This window comes from Gymnoscopelus braueri (genome assembly GCF_963280865.1).
Source record: "Gymnoscopelus braueri genome assembly, chromosome: 22".
Lineage (NCBI taxonomy): Eukaryota > Metazoa > Chordata > Actinopteri > Myctophiformes > Myctophidae > Gymnoscopelus > Gymnoscopelus braueri.
In genome coordinates, this window is record NC_137624.1 from 17,242,716 (window position 1) to 17,255,051 (window position 12,336).

General features: G+C 38.9%; 1 protein-coding gene across 2 annotated transcripts; it reads left to right on the forward strand.

Moving 5' to 3' along the window:
• Positions 1-4,441: 4,441 nt before the first annotated feature.
• Positions 4,442-8,941, forward strand: LOC308077870 (uncharacterized protein). 2 transcript variants are annotated; one of them, XR_013932457.1, is made up of 6 exons: positions 4,442-4,755; positions 5,652-5,738; positions 5,853-6,116; positions 6,262-6,407; positions 7,276-7,636; positions 7,906-7,945. XR_013932457.1 is itself a non-coding variant. In XM_080418842.1 (6 exons), the coding sequence occupies exons 1-6, from the start codon at positions 4,608-4,610 to the stop codon at positions 8,045-8,047; spliced, it is 894 nt and encodes a 297-aa protein (XP_080274968.1). In that variant the 5' UTR covers positions 4,442-4,607; the 3' UTR covers positions 8,048-8,941. The 2 variants fall into 2 exon arrangements, 1 of the variants encoding a protein (XP_080274968.1); XM_080418842.1 differs by having other exon boundaries at positions 7,530-7,636; positions 7,906-8,941.
• Positions 8,942-12,336: the final 3,395 nt, after the last annotated feature.

Consider the following 12,336-nt stretch of genomic DNA (forward strand, 5'->3'; position numbering starts at 1 on the left):
CTATGCCTATGCAGGATTTTACCTGGTGCCCCCCCCATAGCCTATTATTTATTAATAATAATAATATAGCCTAAATAAGGCTATTTCACAAATACAAATAACTAGGATATCATGCAAAATACGACAGCCAAATTCAAAACAAAACTATTAATATGAATGAATTTGCATTGGGCATTAGCTAAGATAGCATGGTGTTTTATTCTCAATAAGAGTAATCTCCTGTCATGCACGCAGAGAGAGAGAGAGATAGAGAAAGAGGGAGGCAACTAGCTCTGGTCCATGGCGTTAGGAGGAGAACTCTAACTTGGACCAGAAGTAGGCAACCAACTGGAGTTAAAAGACCTCTAAAAGTCTTAATATGTCAAAGAAATGTGACTCACGTGCTGTGCTGACAGTATTGTGCAGGTCGTTGGCTCATTGCCATTCACATGGGTGGCTGTTGCATGTGCACGCATGCCCATGTACAGTATGTTATACATACCGTACCATCAGTGGTGTAAAGTAACTTGTAAAGTACATTTACTCTGTACTTAAGTACAATTTTGAGGTACTTTTGCTTTACTGGAGTATTTCCAATTGTCTATACTTTTACTTCTACTCCAATACATCTCGGCAAATATTGTACTTTTACTCCACTACGTCTACAATTATTTGAAAACTTTAGTTACTAGTTACTTTGCAGATATACATTTTTACATTATAAAACATACATTAACCACTTTAGCCTTATTTTATACCTAGGCTATTTGAAAATAGCCGATCTACAAGCTCACGCGTTGTGAGCTTGTAGATCTGCTATTTTCAAACATTTTAGTACTTTTACTTTTGGTACATTAAGTACATTTTGATACCAATACTTTTGTACTTTTACTCAAGTAAATTTAGAATACCGGACATTTAGTAGGCACATGTATGAAACACAGTCCCTTGTGAAGTTCTGGATGAGTTGTCAGGCACAATTCCCAGAGCTTGCAGTAAAGGCTAAATGTATTTGACCTTTTGTAACTACGTATCTCTGTGACAGTAGTATTTTCATGCTGGCATACCTGAGAAAACATTATGTACAGGGCAAGGTTCAAAATGACATGAGACATGAGACTCCACATATAGCCAAGAAGAGACAAACATGGACCACCCGTGATCATGTCATGGACCTCTAGTTGAGAAACAGTTCACTCAATGACCTGGTGACCTAAGATGACACATCAATGTTGTTGACAGCAGTTACTGGAACGTCCACAGAAAGGGGAATTGTAATCTCAAGAAGTGGAAGTGTGGCCTGGTTGAGTCATCATTATTAGGAAATGTGCCAGCAGTTACTGGAACTTCTACAGAAAGGGGAAGTGGAATCTCAAGAAGTGGAAGTGTGTTCTGGTTGAGCCATCATTATTAGGAAATGTGCCCATAATAGCATGTGTCTGCTCACTCATCAGTTAACATGAGTTTAATAAAGAAGGCTGGATGAAGTAAGAGACATTCTCAAAAACACTCAAACACTCAAAAACGCTCTGCTTACTAGCATTATATTTCAGTTAAATAATGACTGTTAATTAATGGCTTGATTAAATGTGTTGTGCGTAGTATCGTGCAATGAATTATATAAAGCCCTTAACAGTCATTATTTACATGTGTAAGAACATGTGTCTGGACAATTGGTTGAGAAACAGTGTTATAAAGGGTTATAAGTATTTTAGTTCTTCTAACTCTAATCATACAGTTATAAGCTGATCATCATGAATTATAGACCTGGGATGCATAGTGTTAGTGACACTATGCACTAAAAACGCTAATCTTAGCCCATATACCCTCCCATTGGTCCCCAGGTTGAGTCTTAGTCAGGGTGGTGGTCCCTGGTTGTCTCCACCAGGCCGAAAGGCATGGCGAGAGAGTATGTTTTCCACCCCGTCCGTCCGTCCGTGTGTCCGTGTGTCCTTGTGTCCGTGTGTCCGTGTGTCCGTCTGTGACCAGCTAATCTCTGCCACCGTTGGCTTGATCACAGTGCCACTGTGCACACACACTCCCTGGATGCCAATTCATAACCTCTGGCCCACATTTTTCACATGGGCCTGTTATAGCGCCACCTATACTGCCATAGCGCCAACTATCCATGTTGCCACAGAGAGTGAAAAAGCAAGAAGGTAGAATACAGTAAAAATCCTCAAAGTTAATATAACTCTTATTCTTCCACACTGTTGAAACTGAAAGCAGAGCCGTCTGGATACACATGGCTGGGCCAAACCAACAACCTATGAAAGAGAGAGAGAGAGAGGGGGGTGCATTGGGGCGCACCTAACTTAATTTTAAGTTAATTAAATACTTAAAAGGTACAAATTCCAGTTCTTTGTACTGCCTGGGGTCGACGTCAGCAAGGGCATGCGGTCGCAACGGGTTCTTAACGCCAAATGAAATGGGTTCAGATCTGAGCCAAATCTCCTGAGGAGGCGCGTGGGGGCCTTGGTGGGGCCTATATTATGTGTACAGTGTGCTTGAGAAATAGGGTGTATATTGTGTAATAGCCTAATAGGACAATATTTCTACAGCTGTAGCCTATTGACTTGTTCCTACCAAAACGAACTGTAAAAATAAGTAAGTCAAGCAAAGTGACAGAGCTGAGTTAGAATTGCATTCCTTTCCCTTCTTTCTTCTCGTTTTCTTCCTCCCCACTTACATCCCCTCCTTTCTGCTTCTTCTCCCAAATGCTCCCCAGCTTGTGGCTACTGTGTTAATCATCAGACGCTCATTCCATGCACTCCATGGATCGGGGACAATGATTTTCGCGATCCAACGCTATACTTTTTGCAGTCAATTTATTTTCTCAGATAAAACGGTACTTTTACTGAGGTTAAGGTTAGGAATAAGGTTAGGGTTAAGAGGCATAATCTTACTGAGGTAAATGTCATTGTTATATTTTAGGGGAGGGTTAATCCTTTTTTTTAATCACTTGGGGAGGGTCATAGAATTTTTTTTCCATTCAGAAGGAGGGTCATGTCATTTTATATCATGGCACATATATTTCCTCCAGGGGTACCCCTAGATAAATTTTGATTTGTCCCTAAGTGGAACTACTTAGTAGAGTCTTCCCTGATTGGTCAAGTTAGCTGGTGATCAGGTATAAAAGGTGTTTGAAAACTAGTAATCAGATGGGGTTGATGTTGGTGAGACGTGTCTTGTGTGAGCTCCTGTTTGCAAAATAAAACCCTGATTTTCTGGAACAGCTCTGCTGCCTCCTGGTCCATTTTCCATTTCCACACTACCTACCAACCATCCTCATGTGAAACATTTTAAAAGTTATTCAAATAATATTTCATTTTCTGTTAATAAAAGTTATTAAAAGACTAATTATGTGGTCTTGAGCATTTATTTGTCACATTGAAAATAATCTATAATCAGAAGTAATGTAGCTATTCAACCCTGTTACTGTAATTTCAACCCTGTTACCATTATCATTTTAATCAAATATTAACATAAATCTTTCTCAACGCACAAGGGTTTGACCTATTGTCCTTTAAAGAGTTTAAGTAATTATATGCATAATGGGTTAGAGCAAATATTTGAAAATTAATACTTAAATTAGTAAAGTGAAACATGCCACAATTGAAAAGTTGTGCAAGATAGATTTCAAAAGTTGCTTAAACTAATTGAAATAAATTCATATCTGAAATCGAATGTTTATTCAGAGAGAATGTTACTTCTTTAACCTAATGGTAAAGGACTTATATTTTAAAAATACATTAATGCACTTTTTTCAGGTTCCTGAGTGTTGGTAACAGGGTTGCGCCAGGTATAGCAAACAACAAATAAAACATGTAATAAAAAAAATATCTTTGATGCCTGAGCTGAGCCAATCAAGCTTTTGATAGTTTATTACCTATTATTGATGAATATATAACAGAAAATTGTCAAATAGAAGGTTAATTTTTCAAAAATGTGAAAGCCCAAATGTCCTCCAATTCTGGAATGACCCATGTAAGTATGATATTAAATTCCCCCCAACTCTGATCATTCCCCATTGCAGATCCCCCATTGCTGCTAAGGTTTTTTTTTTTACTGCAAAAGCAAAATGTACAGGTTAGAGTGTGTGTATTGCCTGTGCATTTTAACATTTTATCATATCTTTTTTTTTTCTTGTTTGTGTATATTGTAATGCAGTTGTTGCACAGTCTTGTGGAACATGTCACACCATCATTTTGCTGTTTGTAGCTGTATGAGTGAATTGACCCTCTTGATTCTTGATGGCTTTCACCACAGAAACCCATTGCTCTCACCATCAACATGCTACATCCTGTTCACAGGTCTGTCAAAAAAAGATGAGCAACACATGCATGCATGCCCATATATGTACCACAAAGAAAGTGAAAGAGAGAAAAGGAAAGTGACCATATAAGAGAACAGATGAGGTGCCCTCACCCATCCACTATCACTTCTCTCTCTGTGGCTTTGCTTTCGTCTTGAAAATAGCTATTGTGGAGCTCCATGCTTCCACTTCTGTCTTTTTCATAAAAAAAAGTAGCTTTGATTGTGCATTTGATTTGAATGTAACAGCAATTGACTAAAAGTTATAGAGCTCCCTCTCTGGACTTCTTCGACTTTGTGATTTGACAAAAATAATGGATGACACTTACGCCAATGTAGAGAAACCCTTGGACAACAGAAGCAAGAGACAATGGGCAGGCAAAAAAGGAGAAGATATCTACACCAATAATGATGTGATCACCTCCCATTCCACTCCCAGTCCAAACACAGGAGGAACTAAAGGTAACTCAGGTCATTTACATGTATGCATGGTATTGTGTGGTACTCTCTACGTATGTGCATAATTATGAATCGGACAAATGGACATATGTGTGCACAGACACACACAGGGCCGTGGGAAGACGTTTTAGGTTTCGGGTGCTGTATGCGTGCCTAGCTGTGCACGTGTGCGAAGATTTACGTTTTTTTAACAGGTTTGTTACTTTTTTTTTTTACTTTAATTCGGTTAATTCGATTCCAGAACACATATTGCAGTAAATCCCCCCCAAATAACGACCAAAAACAGGCACATTATGCAAAAAAACTTTTTATTTTTATTTTTTTAATGCAATTATTTTATTTTTCATACATTATTTTTATCGGGCGCTGCATCCCCCTCAGCACCCCTACTTCCCACGGATATGGACACACATCTTCTGAACAGATAGGGCTGCATGTTTAGCCTGGTAAACCGCCCTGGTCGCGGAAATCGCATTGCATTTGTCTGCTGAAATCAAATGAAATGCGATTTCTTTGACCGGGTGGTTTACCAGGTTACTGCCTGTTCTCCAACAATGTGAAATATGTATTTGTCAAGAAATGGAGAAATAAGGGCCTTTTCAGAGGGGCAGGGGGACTGGAGCGACAAAGAAGAATGTTTCTTTTCCATTGGTGCATTGGGAGAAAATGTAGACTGGATGAATGACTGCAATTTGAATGGTTGTGATTGAATGAAAAACTTTACACGTGAACTCATGTTAATTCATACCCATACAATCACCGACACAGACGCAGACAGATGTACACCTGCACGCACACACTTAAAGTGTTAATTTAAGTATATACATGTTTAGACTCTCCAAGTTAAATGAACAGTAAGACTTTTACAAGTCGAATATTTCCTCCTACTGTATTTTCAGACACTGCTCCCTCTAAAGCTTTAAGGTGTCTGGGGCTGATGTGTCTTTTCCTACTGGTTGGGATCGTAGGCCTGCTGTGTGTCCACTGTGAGTATATCTTGTCCCCAAGATGACAAAACACTGAGCACATCATGACAGAATACGTATGAGGTTATATGGTTTGGGCTGTCGGAACTCACATTTTGCTTATGTGCAAACCAGTCACCAGAGACGAGTGGAAAGCGGAGCTGGCCCAGTTAAAGATTTCTTACACCAATCTCTCTGATGCCAGAGACCAGTTAAAGACTGCTTACACAAACCTGTCTGATGAGAGAGACCAGTTAAAGACTGCTTACACCAACCTGTCTGATGAGAGAGACCAGTTAAAGACTGCTTACACCAACCTGTCTGATGAGAGAGACCAGTTAAAGACTGCTTACACCAACCAGCTAAAAAAACAATATGACAAACTTTGGATGTGTCATGGTAATATCATGTCATTCATTCAAGTATACATGCCAATTATTAAGTATCATTTTGCATCATTTTCTTATAGTTAACTCATAGTATTTTGCAATGCTGTACGTTATGATCTGTGTGACTGAACTGCATTAACATGCTGTTAAAACAGTGAATGGCGGATGCAAAGACTGCTGGATGATGGTTGGAAATAGCTGTTACTACATTTCTACTGAAAAGAAGGACTGGGAGAGGAGCCGTCAGTACTGTCAGGAGAGAGGAGCTCACCTGGTGATCATCAACAGCCAAGAGGAGCAGGTATGAGACAGACAGGCAGAGACAGAGAGAGACTAGTACTGTCTGCATTTACCATTGATAGCTATCCACTGTGGACACTGATATTCTCATTTGTCTTGTAAATTCAATCAATCATAGGCTACTGTGTGGGTTTGTTTCACCAGTTTCTCTCTCCCCACCATGCATGCTCCGTTCTGTACATGGAAGAAAAACTAATTGTATTTCCTCACTGCGGCAGGACTCAGGAGGTGGTTTCAGCAAAAAGAGAAGTGGCAAGAGTTGTTAACTTTGCCACTGCTGCTGTGTGGCGAGACAGCACACACACACACACACACACACACACACACACACACACACACACACACACACACACACACACACACACACACACACACACACACACACACACACACACACACACACACACACACACACACACACACACACACACACACACACACACACACACACACACACACACACACACACACACACACACACACACACACACACACACACAGATACCAGTTGAGGGACAGAAACAGGCTACAACAGTATACAGTATATGGAAGTACTGAATACTTTTAACAATTTTTAACCGCTTAAACCCTCTATTCTTATAAAACGGACCCGAGTTGCAACTATACTTGGTGTGCTCTTTTTTCCCCCTCTAGTCTACACTTAGACTAGTAGATATATATTGTGCGCAAGTGGAAGTTTTGGCCTAACTCTAGTGCTGGAGGAAATACCATGTGGTCCAAAATCAGTAGGGTTCATCAGCATGAAACTGCAAGGCAGGTTTCACAGCAATCCAACCAGTAGCTGTGTTGTTTTTTCTTTTTTTGCATGTGAATATTGCCCACTTGGTTTCTTCCTTTGTTTTCACCAGGGCTATTTTCTTGGGGGGTTGTCCATGTCTGGTTGAGGGTCTAAGCACAGGGTGTGTGGTTGTTAAACATGAGCCTGTAAGACCTTTGAGACGGTAACTGTGATTAAGGGCTAAACAAATCTCTGTCACATAAAGTACAGTATCATGTTATTAAAAGATAAGATAAAAGAAAAAGAAAAAGATACATTTGATTATTGAAATATTCATTGTTCATACAGTTGTATCACTTCATAATTTATGTTTCTTGCCTGCAGAATCTTGTTGTGGAATCTAACAAAAGAGTCTGGATTGGTCTGACCGACCAAGTTGAAGAAGGAGTGTGGAAATGGGTAGATGGAACACCGCTCCTGAATGAATTGAGGTATCAAAAATAATAGTCAAGAGCATAATTATGCATAATATTAATTGTCCTTGGGTTATATACAAGAATCTATTTATATAGCTATAGCTTAAAAGGTAATTAGAAATTCCAACTGTAGCTGCATTTTCGCTCCAAAGCTATCCTCAGCTTGTGCAAATTATGATTATGCAAAACAATAGTGTTACATTTTAAGACAAAAATGGAATTTGAATTGCATGTCAGCTTTATGGAAAATAAAATAAATAATTGGCTTTACTCTGTCTTCACAGGTTCTGGTATCCTTCACAACCTGATAACTACAAAGAAGAAGATTGTGCTGAGAACTACAACGAACGTCTTGAGCCTTTAGATAGATGGAATGACATATCCTGTTCCCATGCCAACCTCTTTATTTGTGAAATCAATATATAGTTAAACCTATATATACTTTGCTGACCGGAGTACCCCAGGGCTCTATACTTGGCCCCCTCCTTTTTCCCCCAATACACCAAATCTCTTCGCCTACAAAGTCTACAAGTTCACATCGTGTTGTGAGTTTGTAGATTGGCTATTAACGCACAATATTCACCCCCAGAATAGGGACGCCATTATTCACAGGGTTAATAAGCTAATATTACACAAGTTGGGTCCACTCCTTAATAGCAATATAATTAAGTCATATTAAAACATGATTTATAGGTTACTATAAATCATGTTTTAATTACATTTTTTTTTACATTTTGCAAAGATGATGATGGCAAAATTTAGTATAATAGTTGGCTTCATAATCTACTGAAGGTATGCATTCATGTTTAAGTACTTTATGTTTGTAATGTGTAACATTAATTTGCACTATTCTTTGCATTTCGAACTTGAAAGTATAGCAGTAGTTCTCAAACCTTTTTTGTGCCAAGGACCCCCAAATTGATATGCATTTGGCCGTGGACCCCCATCTGAAAAGCACGAAGTGTCGCACTGTGAGCTTGTAGATCTGCTCATTTTGAATAGCTAACATATAAATGGATAAAGCGGTTAAAATGATTATGATGCTATATTAACTACTTTGGCTGGGGAACCCCACAAGGACCCCTGGGGGTCCCCGGACCCCACTTTGAGAACCAATGGTCTATAGCAACCACAGCTCTTCTTCTCATAGTCTATTCTTCACACTTCTGCATATCATGTTGTAACCACCAGTACAACACAATGTCAACATGGTAGATTCACGTTGTCAGCCCTTTTATACTTTTATAACCTGTATTCTAATATAACTCAATACATTAAATGACAAATGCAAAATCAATTCATCATATATATTGAATAAAAGTGACCAGTAATCCACAATTGTTTTGGTAATATAATATATTTTTATACTTTTTCTTTAAAAATAAGGTGCTGTAAGGGGTATCAATTGCAAAAATGCAGGTTGATCTGTGTGAAAAAATATTTTCACTTGACAAACACTTGAGTGTAACAGGGGGAATTAATCTTTCATATTGTATGACATTTATTCTAAATATGTTTTTAAAACATTTCCAAAAAGTATTTTAAATGTTGGTATATCAAGTGCACAATATCAAGATAGGAACAGAATGATGAACAAAAAGAGATGCGTTTTAAGGATTAATTGAAATACCTGTTGCTTATGCTAATGTAGACATACAAAGAAATGCTCACATTGTTGAATTAATCTTTCATATTGTATGACATTTATTCTAAATATGTTTTTAAAACATTTCCAAAAAGTATTTTAAATGTTGGTATATCAAGTGCACAATATCAAGACAGGAACAGAATGATGAACAAAAATAGATGCGTTTTAAGGATTAATTGAAATACCTGTTGCTTATGCTAATGTAGACATACAAAGAAATGCTCACATTGTTGAGTTTTATATAAATACTATCACTAAGGTGTTGCCAAGTCATCAGATATTACAAAATAAATGTAGGCGGCAGGCCTATAGTAGAGACAGTAGAATATGTTGGAAACTATTTTGTACATGGTGGCATACCTAAATCCATGAAAGGTCTCACAGAACCTGAAGGCAGGCCTATTTGTAGATATAAATAAAAGATGGCCTAAAGTGCTTAATATCATCTAATGCAATATCCTACTTTAGCATGGATTATACAACAGGTAGTTCCGACCAAGAAATCTGATTGGTTGAAATAGCTATCTAGCCGTGCTTCAAACCAGCATGATAGCACGGGCCTAATCACATTAATAAATCACTCCGCACTGCAGTCCGCACCTGATTAGACCTAGCTGTGCTGTGACGTCACTCTGTCCCACGGTAGGAAAACAAACAGACAGTAGCCTGACCCACCGCCGCCACCGGTGAACAAACAGCTATGCAAAATGGACTATGTATGCGAAATAGCCGATCTACAAGTTCACAACGCGTCGCCATCGCGACGCGTTGTCAGCTTGTAGATCAGTTATTTTGGCCACGTGACACGGTCGTACGACGGAGCATATAGCCTACTGGAATCAGCTGTGTTGATGAGACGGTGCCTCAGAGCGCTGCTACAGGGACTATTTAATGTCTCAGTCAAATAAACTCTTCTCTTTACAGGGAAACGGATAATAGCGAAACATTGTTATTATGAATTGCCCCACAATATGAATACATTTGTTTTGTTGGTAACTGTTGTATAATCGCAATATTACACTCGAGGGTGTGCTTTACCTACATTATTGGCACTTCAGTGATGCTTGCGGAACTCGGCTCCGCCTCGTTCCTGACCGCATCACTGGCGTGCCAATAATGACGGTAAAGCACACCCTCTCGTGTAATATTGCTTAAATGGACACTTGAAGTACTTGAGCATGTTATTGACCTGATGTCTGCTGATATACTGTATCGGTGTGCCAGTTGGTGCTGGTGCACCCATACTTAGATTAGTTGTCAAACAAGGCTCAGTGTTTCAGGTGTGATTACATCAGTGGTTAAAGACCACCATCTAGTGGTCAAAATATATAATACAGTTTGATTGAATACTTTATTTAGAAAGACATGGTAAAAGTACATGGAAGTACAATTCACAATACAAGGTCCTCTAAACTGGATCGCTCATAAAAGCACTTGGCTTATTTAAAATGAGATCCCCAGTAACAATGGTGTAGCCAGGAGAAATTTAAACCCTTCATGAATACAGACACAAACAAAGGTTTATAATATCTATTCAAAAATGTATGCTGCCGTTATCTTATATGCTCAATTCATCGTTCAGTTTGAATCAGTAATCCCCAAGCCTCCCTCTCTGTTGTTTCCCCATCCACGTCATCAGGGGCATACTAACCTGTAGCCCTGGTTCAGAGCGTTAGTGAGTTAACTCACTAACGCTCTGAACCAGGGCTAACTAACCTGCCTGTGGCGATAGTTTGACAAATGATTTATGTTATTCTATCATTTTAAGTCTAAGTCTATGTTTGTGATGTCTAGAACTCAATTTGCATAATGTGCATAAATTAGGTCAAAAATAAGGAGAACCTTTTTCACGTTTGGTCAACTTAGAAAGATGATCTTTGACTCTCATAGACTCTTTACATGTCCAGAAATTCTTATCTTGCTGTAACTAATTATACCATGTACCTTTTGAAATGAAGCATAATTTCCACAAATGATGTAATAATTAGCCTGAAAACCAAGAAATTCAGAAACACGTTTAGCAGTTTATCAGCCTCTTGTCTAGCTCCAATCGGAACCTCTCCCTCCGCTCCGAGATGAGGTTCCTCGTTTGTCGGTGCCGTTTGAGCGAACATTTCCCGCACATTTTCCACTTTACATGTTTCTTACCCCTTTCTGCACATCGTATCCAAAAATAAAGGTTTTCTGAAATGCTCTCAGATGTTTTAACTTTTAGGGTACAATAAAATCTATCCAACGAGTTGAAAAAAGCGTTTAAATAGCTTCTCTCCTAAATGTTTTTAAGACATACCCGGAAGTTGCGCCCGTGTCACACTTTGTCCCAGTGTGGGTAGGATATGGCAGAATCACTGGAAGCAAACGCAGTCCTTAGATGCAAACAAGTGGTTTTTTATTAACTTTTTTTTAGAAAGGAAGTCCCAGGGAAAACAAAACAAACATAACAAATACAATACTGGCCCGATTGGCTCTAGGTCTGCTCCCTACTGCAGCCCTTCACTGACTGCCTGGGCAGTGGTAGGCACCCTTCTTTTAAAGGCCAAGCCCCTCCCACTGGACCATACCAATCCTAAATTGATTCAATCAATTTACACATAACCCAGTTATTTTCATCTATGTCCAAAGACATTATACTTCACATTTGACACATTTAAAGTGTCCTCACATTACCACATTTACCACAATAATAATAATCCATAATAACAATTAGAATACCCCATTCTACTCAAACCCACAGTTGGTATGGTGCAGCAGGTATGGACTGAGCATGCTCACTACAAACAGACAAGCACTAAAAAAGGCTGCCTGCAGCTACACTCGGGTCCTTCGTCACTGCCCAGAACCAGGAAGCACTGTGGTAAGAGAAAGAAAAAACTGTCAAACATTTGCCAAAAGGACATTCCCTGCAACTTAAAAAATAAAGTACAATTTTACCCTTTAACCCTGTGTTGTGTGAAATCATTTATGTCAAAAGTGAAAAGAACAATAATACAGGAAACATACTAAAAGCTGTTAAATGGAGTTTAGTGGGTGCACCCACCAAACTATCCTAGCATGCTACCTGGCTATT

Coding starts and splice junctions, on each gene's coding strand:
- LOC308077870 (XM_080418842.1), top strand. CDS start 4,608: ATGGATGACACTTACGCCAATGTAGAGAAACCCTTGGACAACAGAAGC. Junction 4,756..5,651: donor AAACACAGGAGGAACTAAAG/GTAACTCAGGTC, acceptor CTGTATTTTCAG/ACACTGCTCCCTCTAAAGCT. Junction 7,637..7,905: donor CCGCTCCTGAATGAATTGAG/GTATCAAAAATA, acceptor CTGTCTTCACAG/GTTCTGGTATCCTTCACAAC.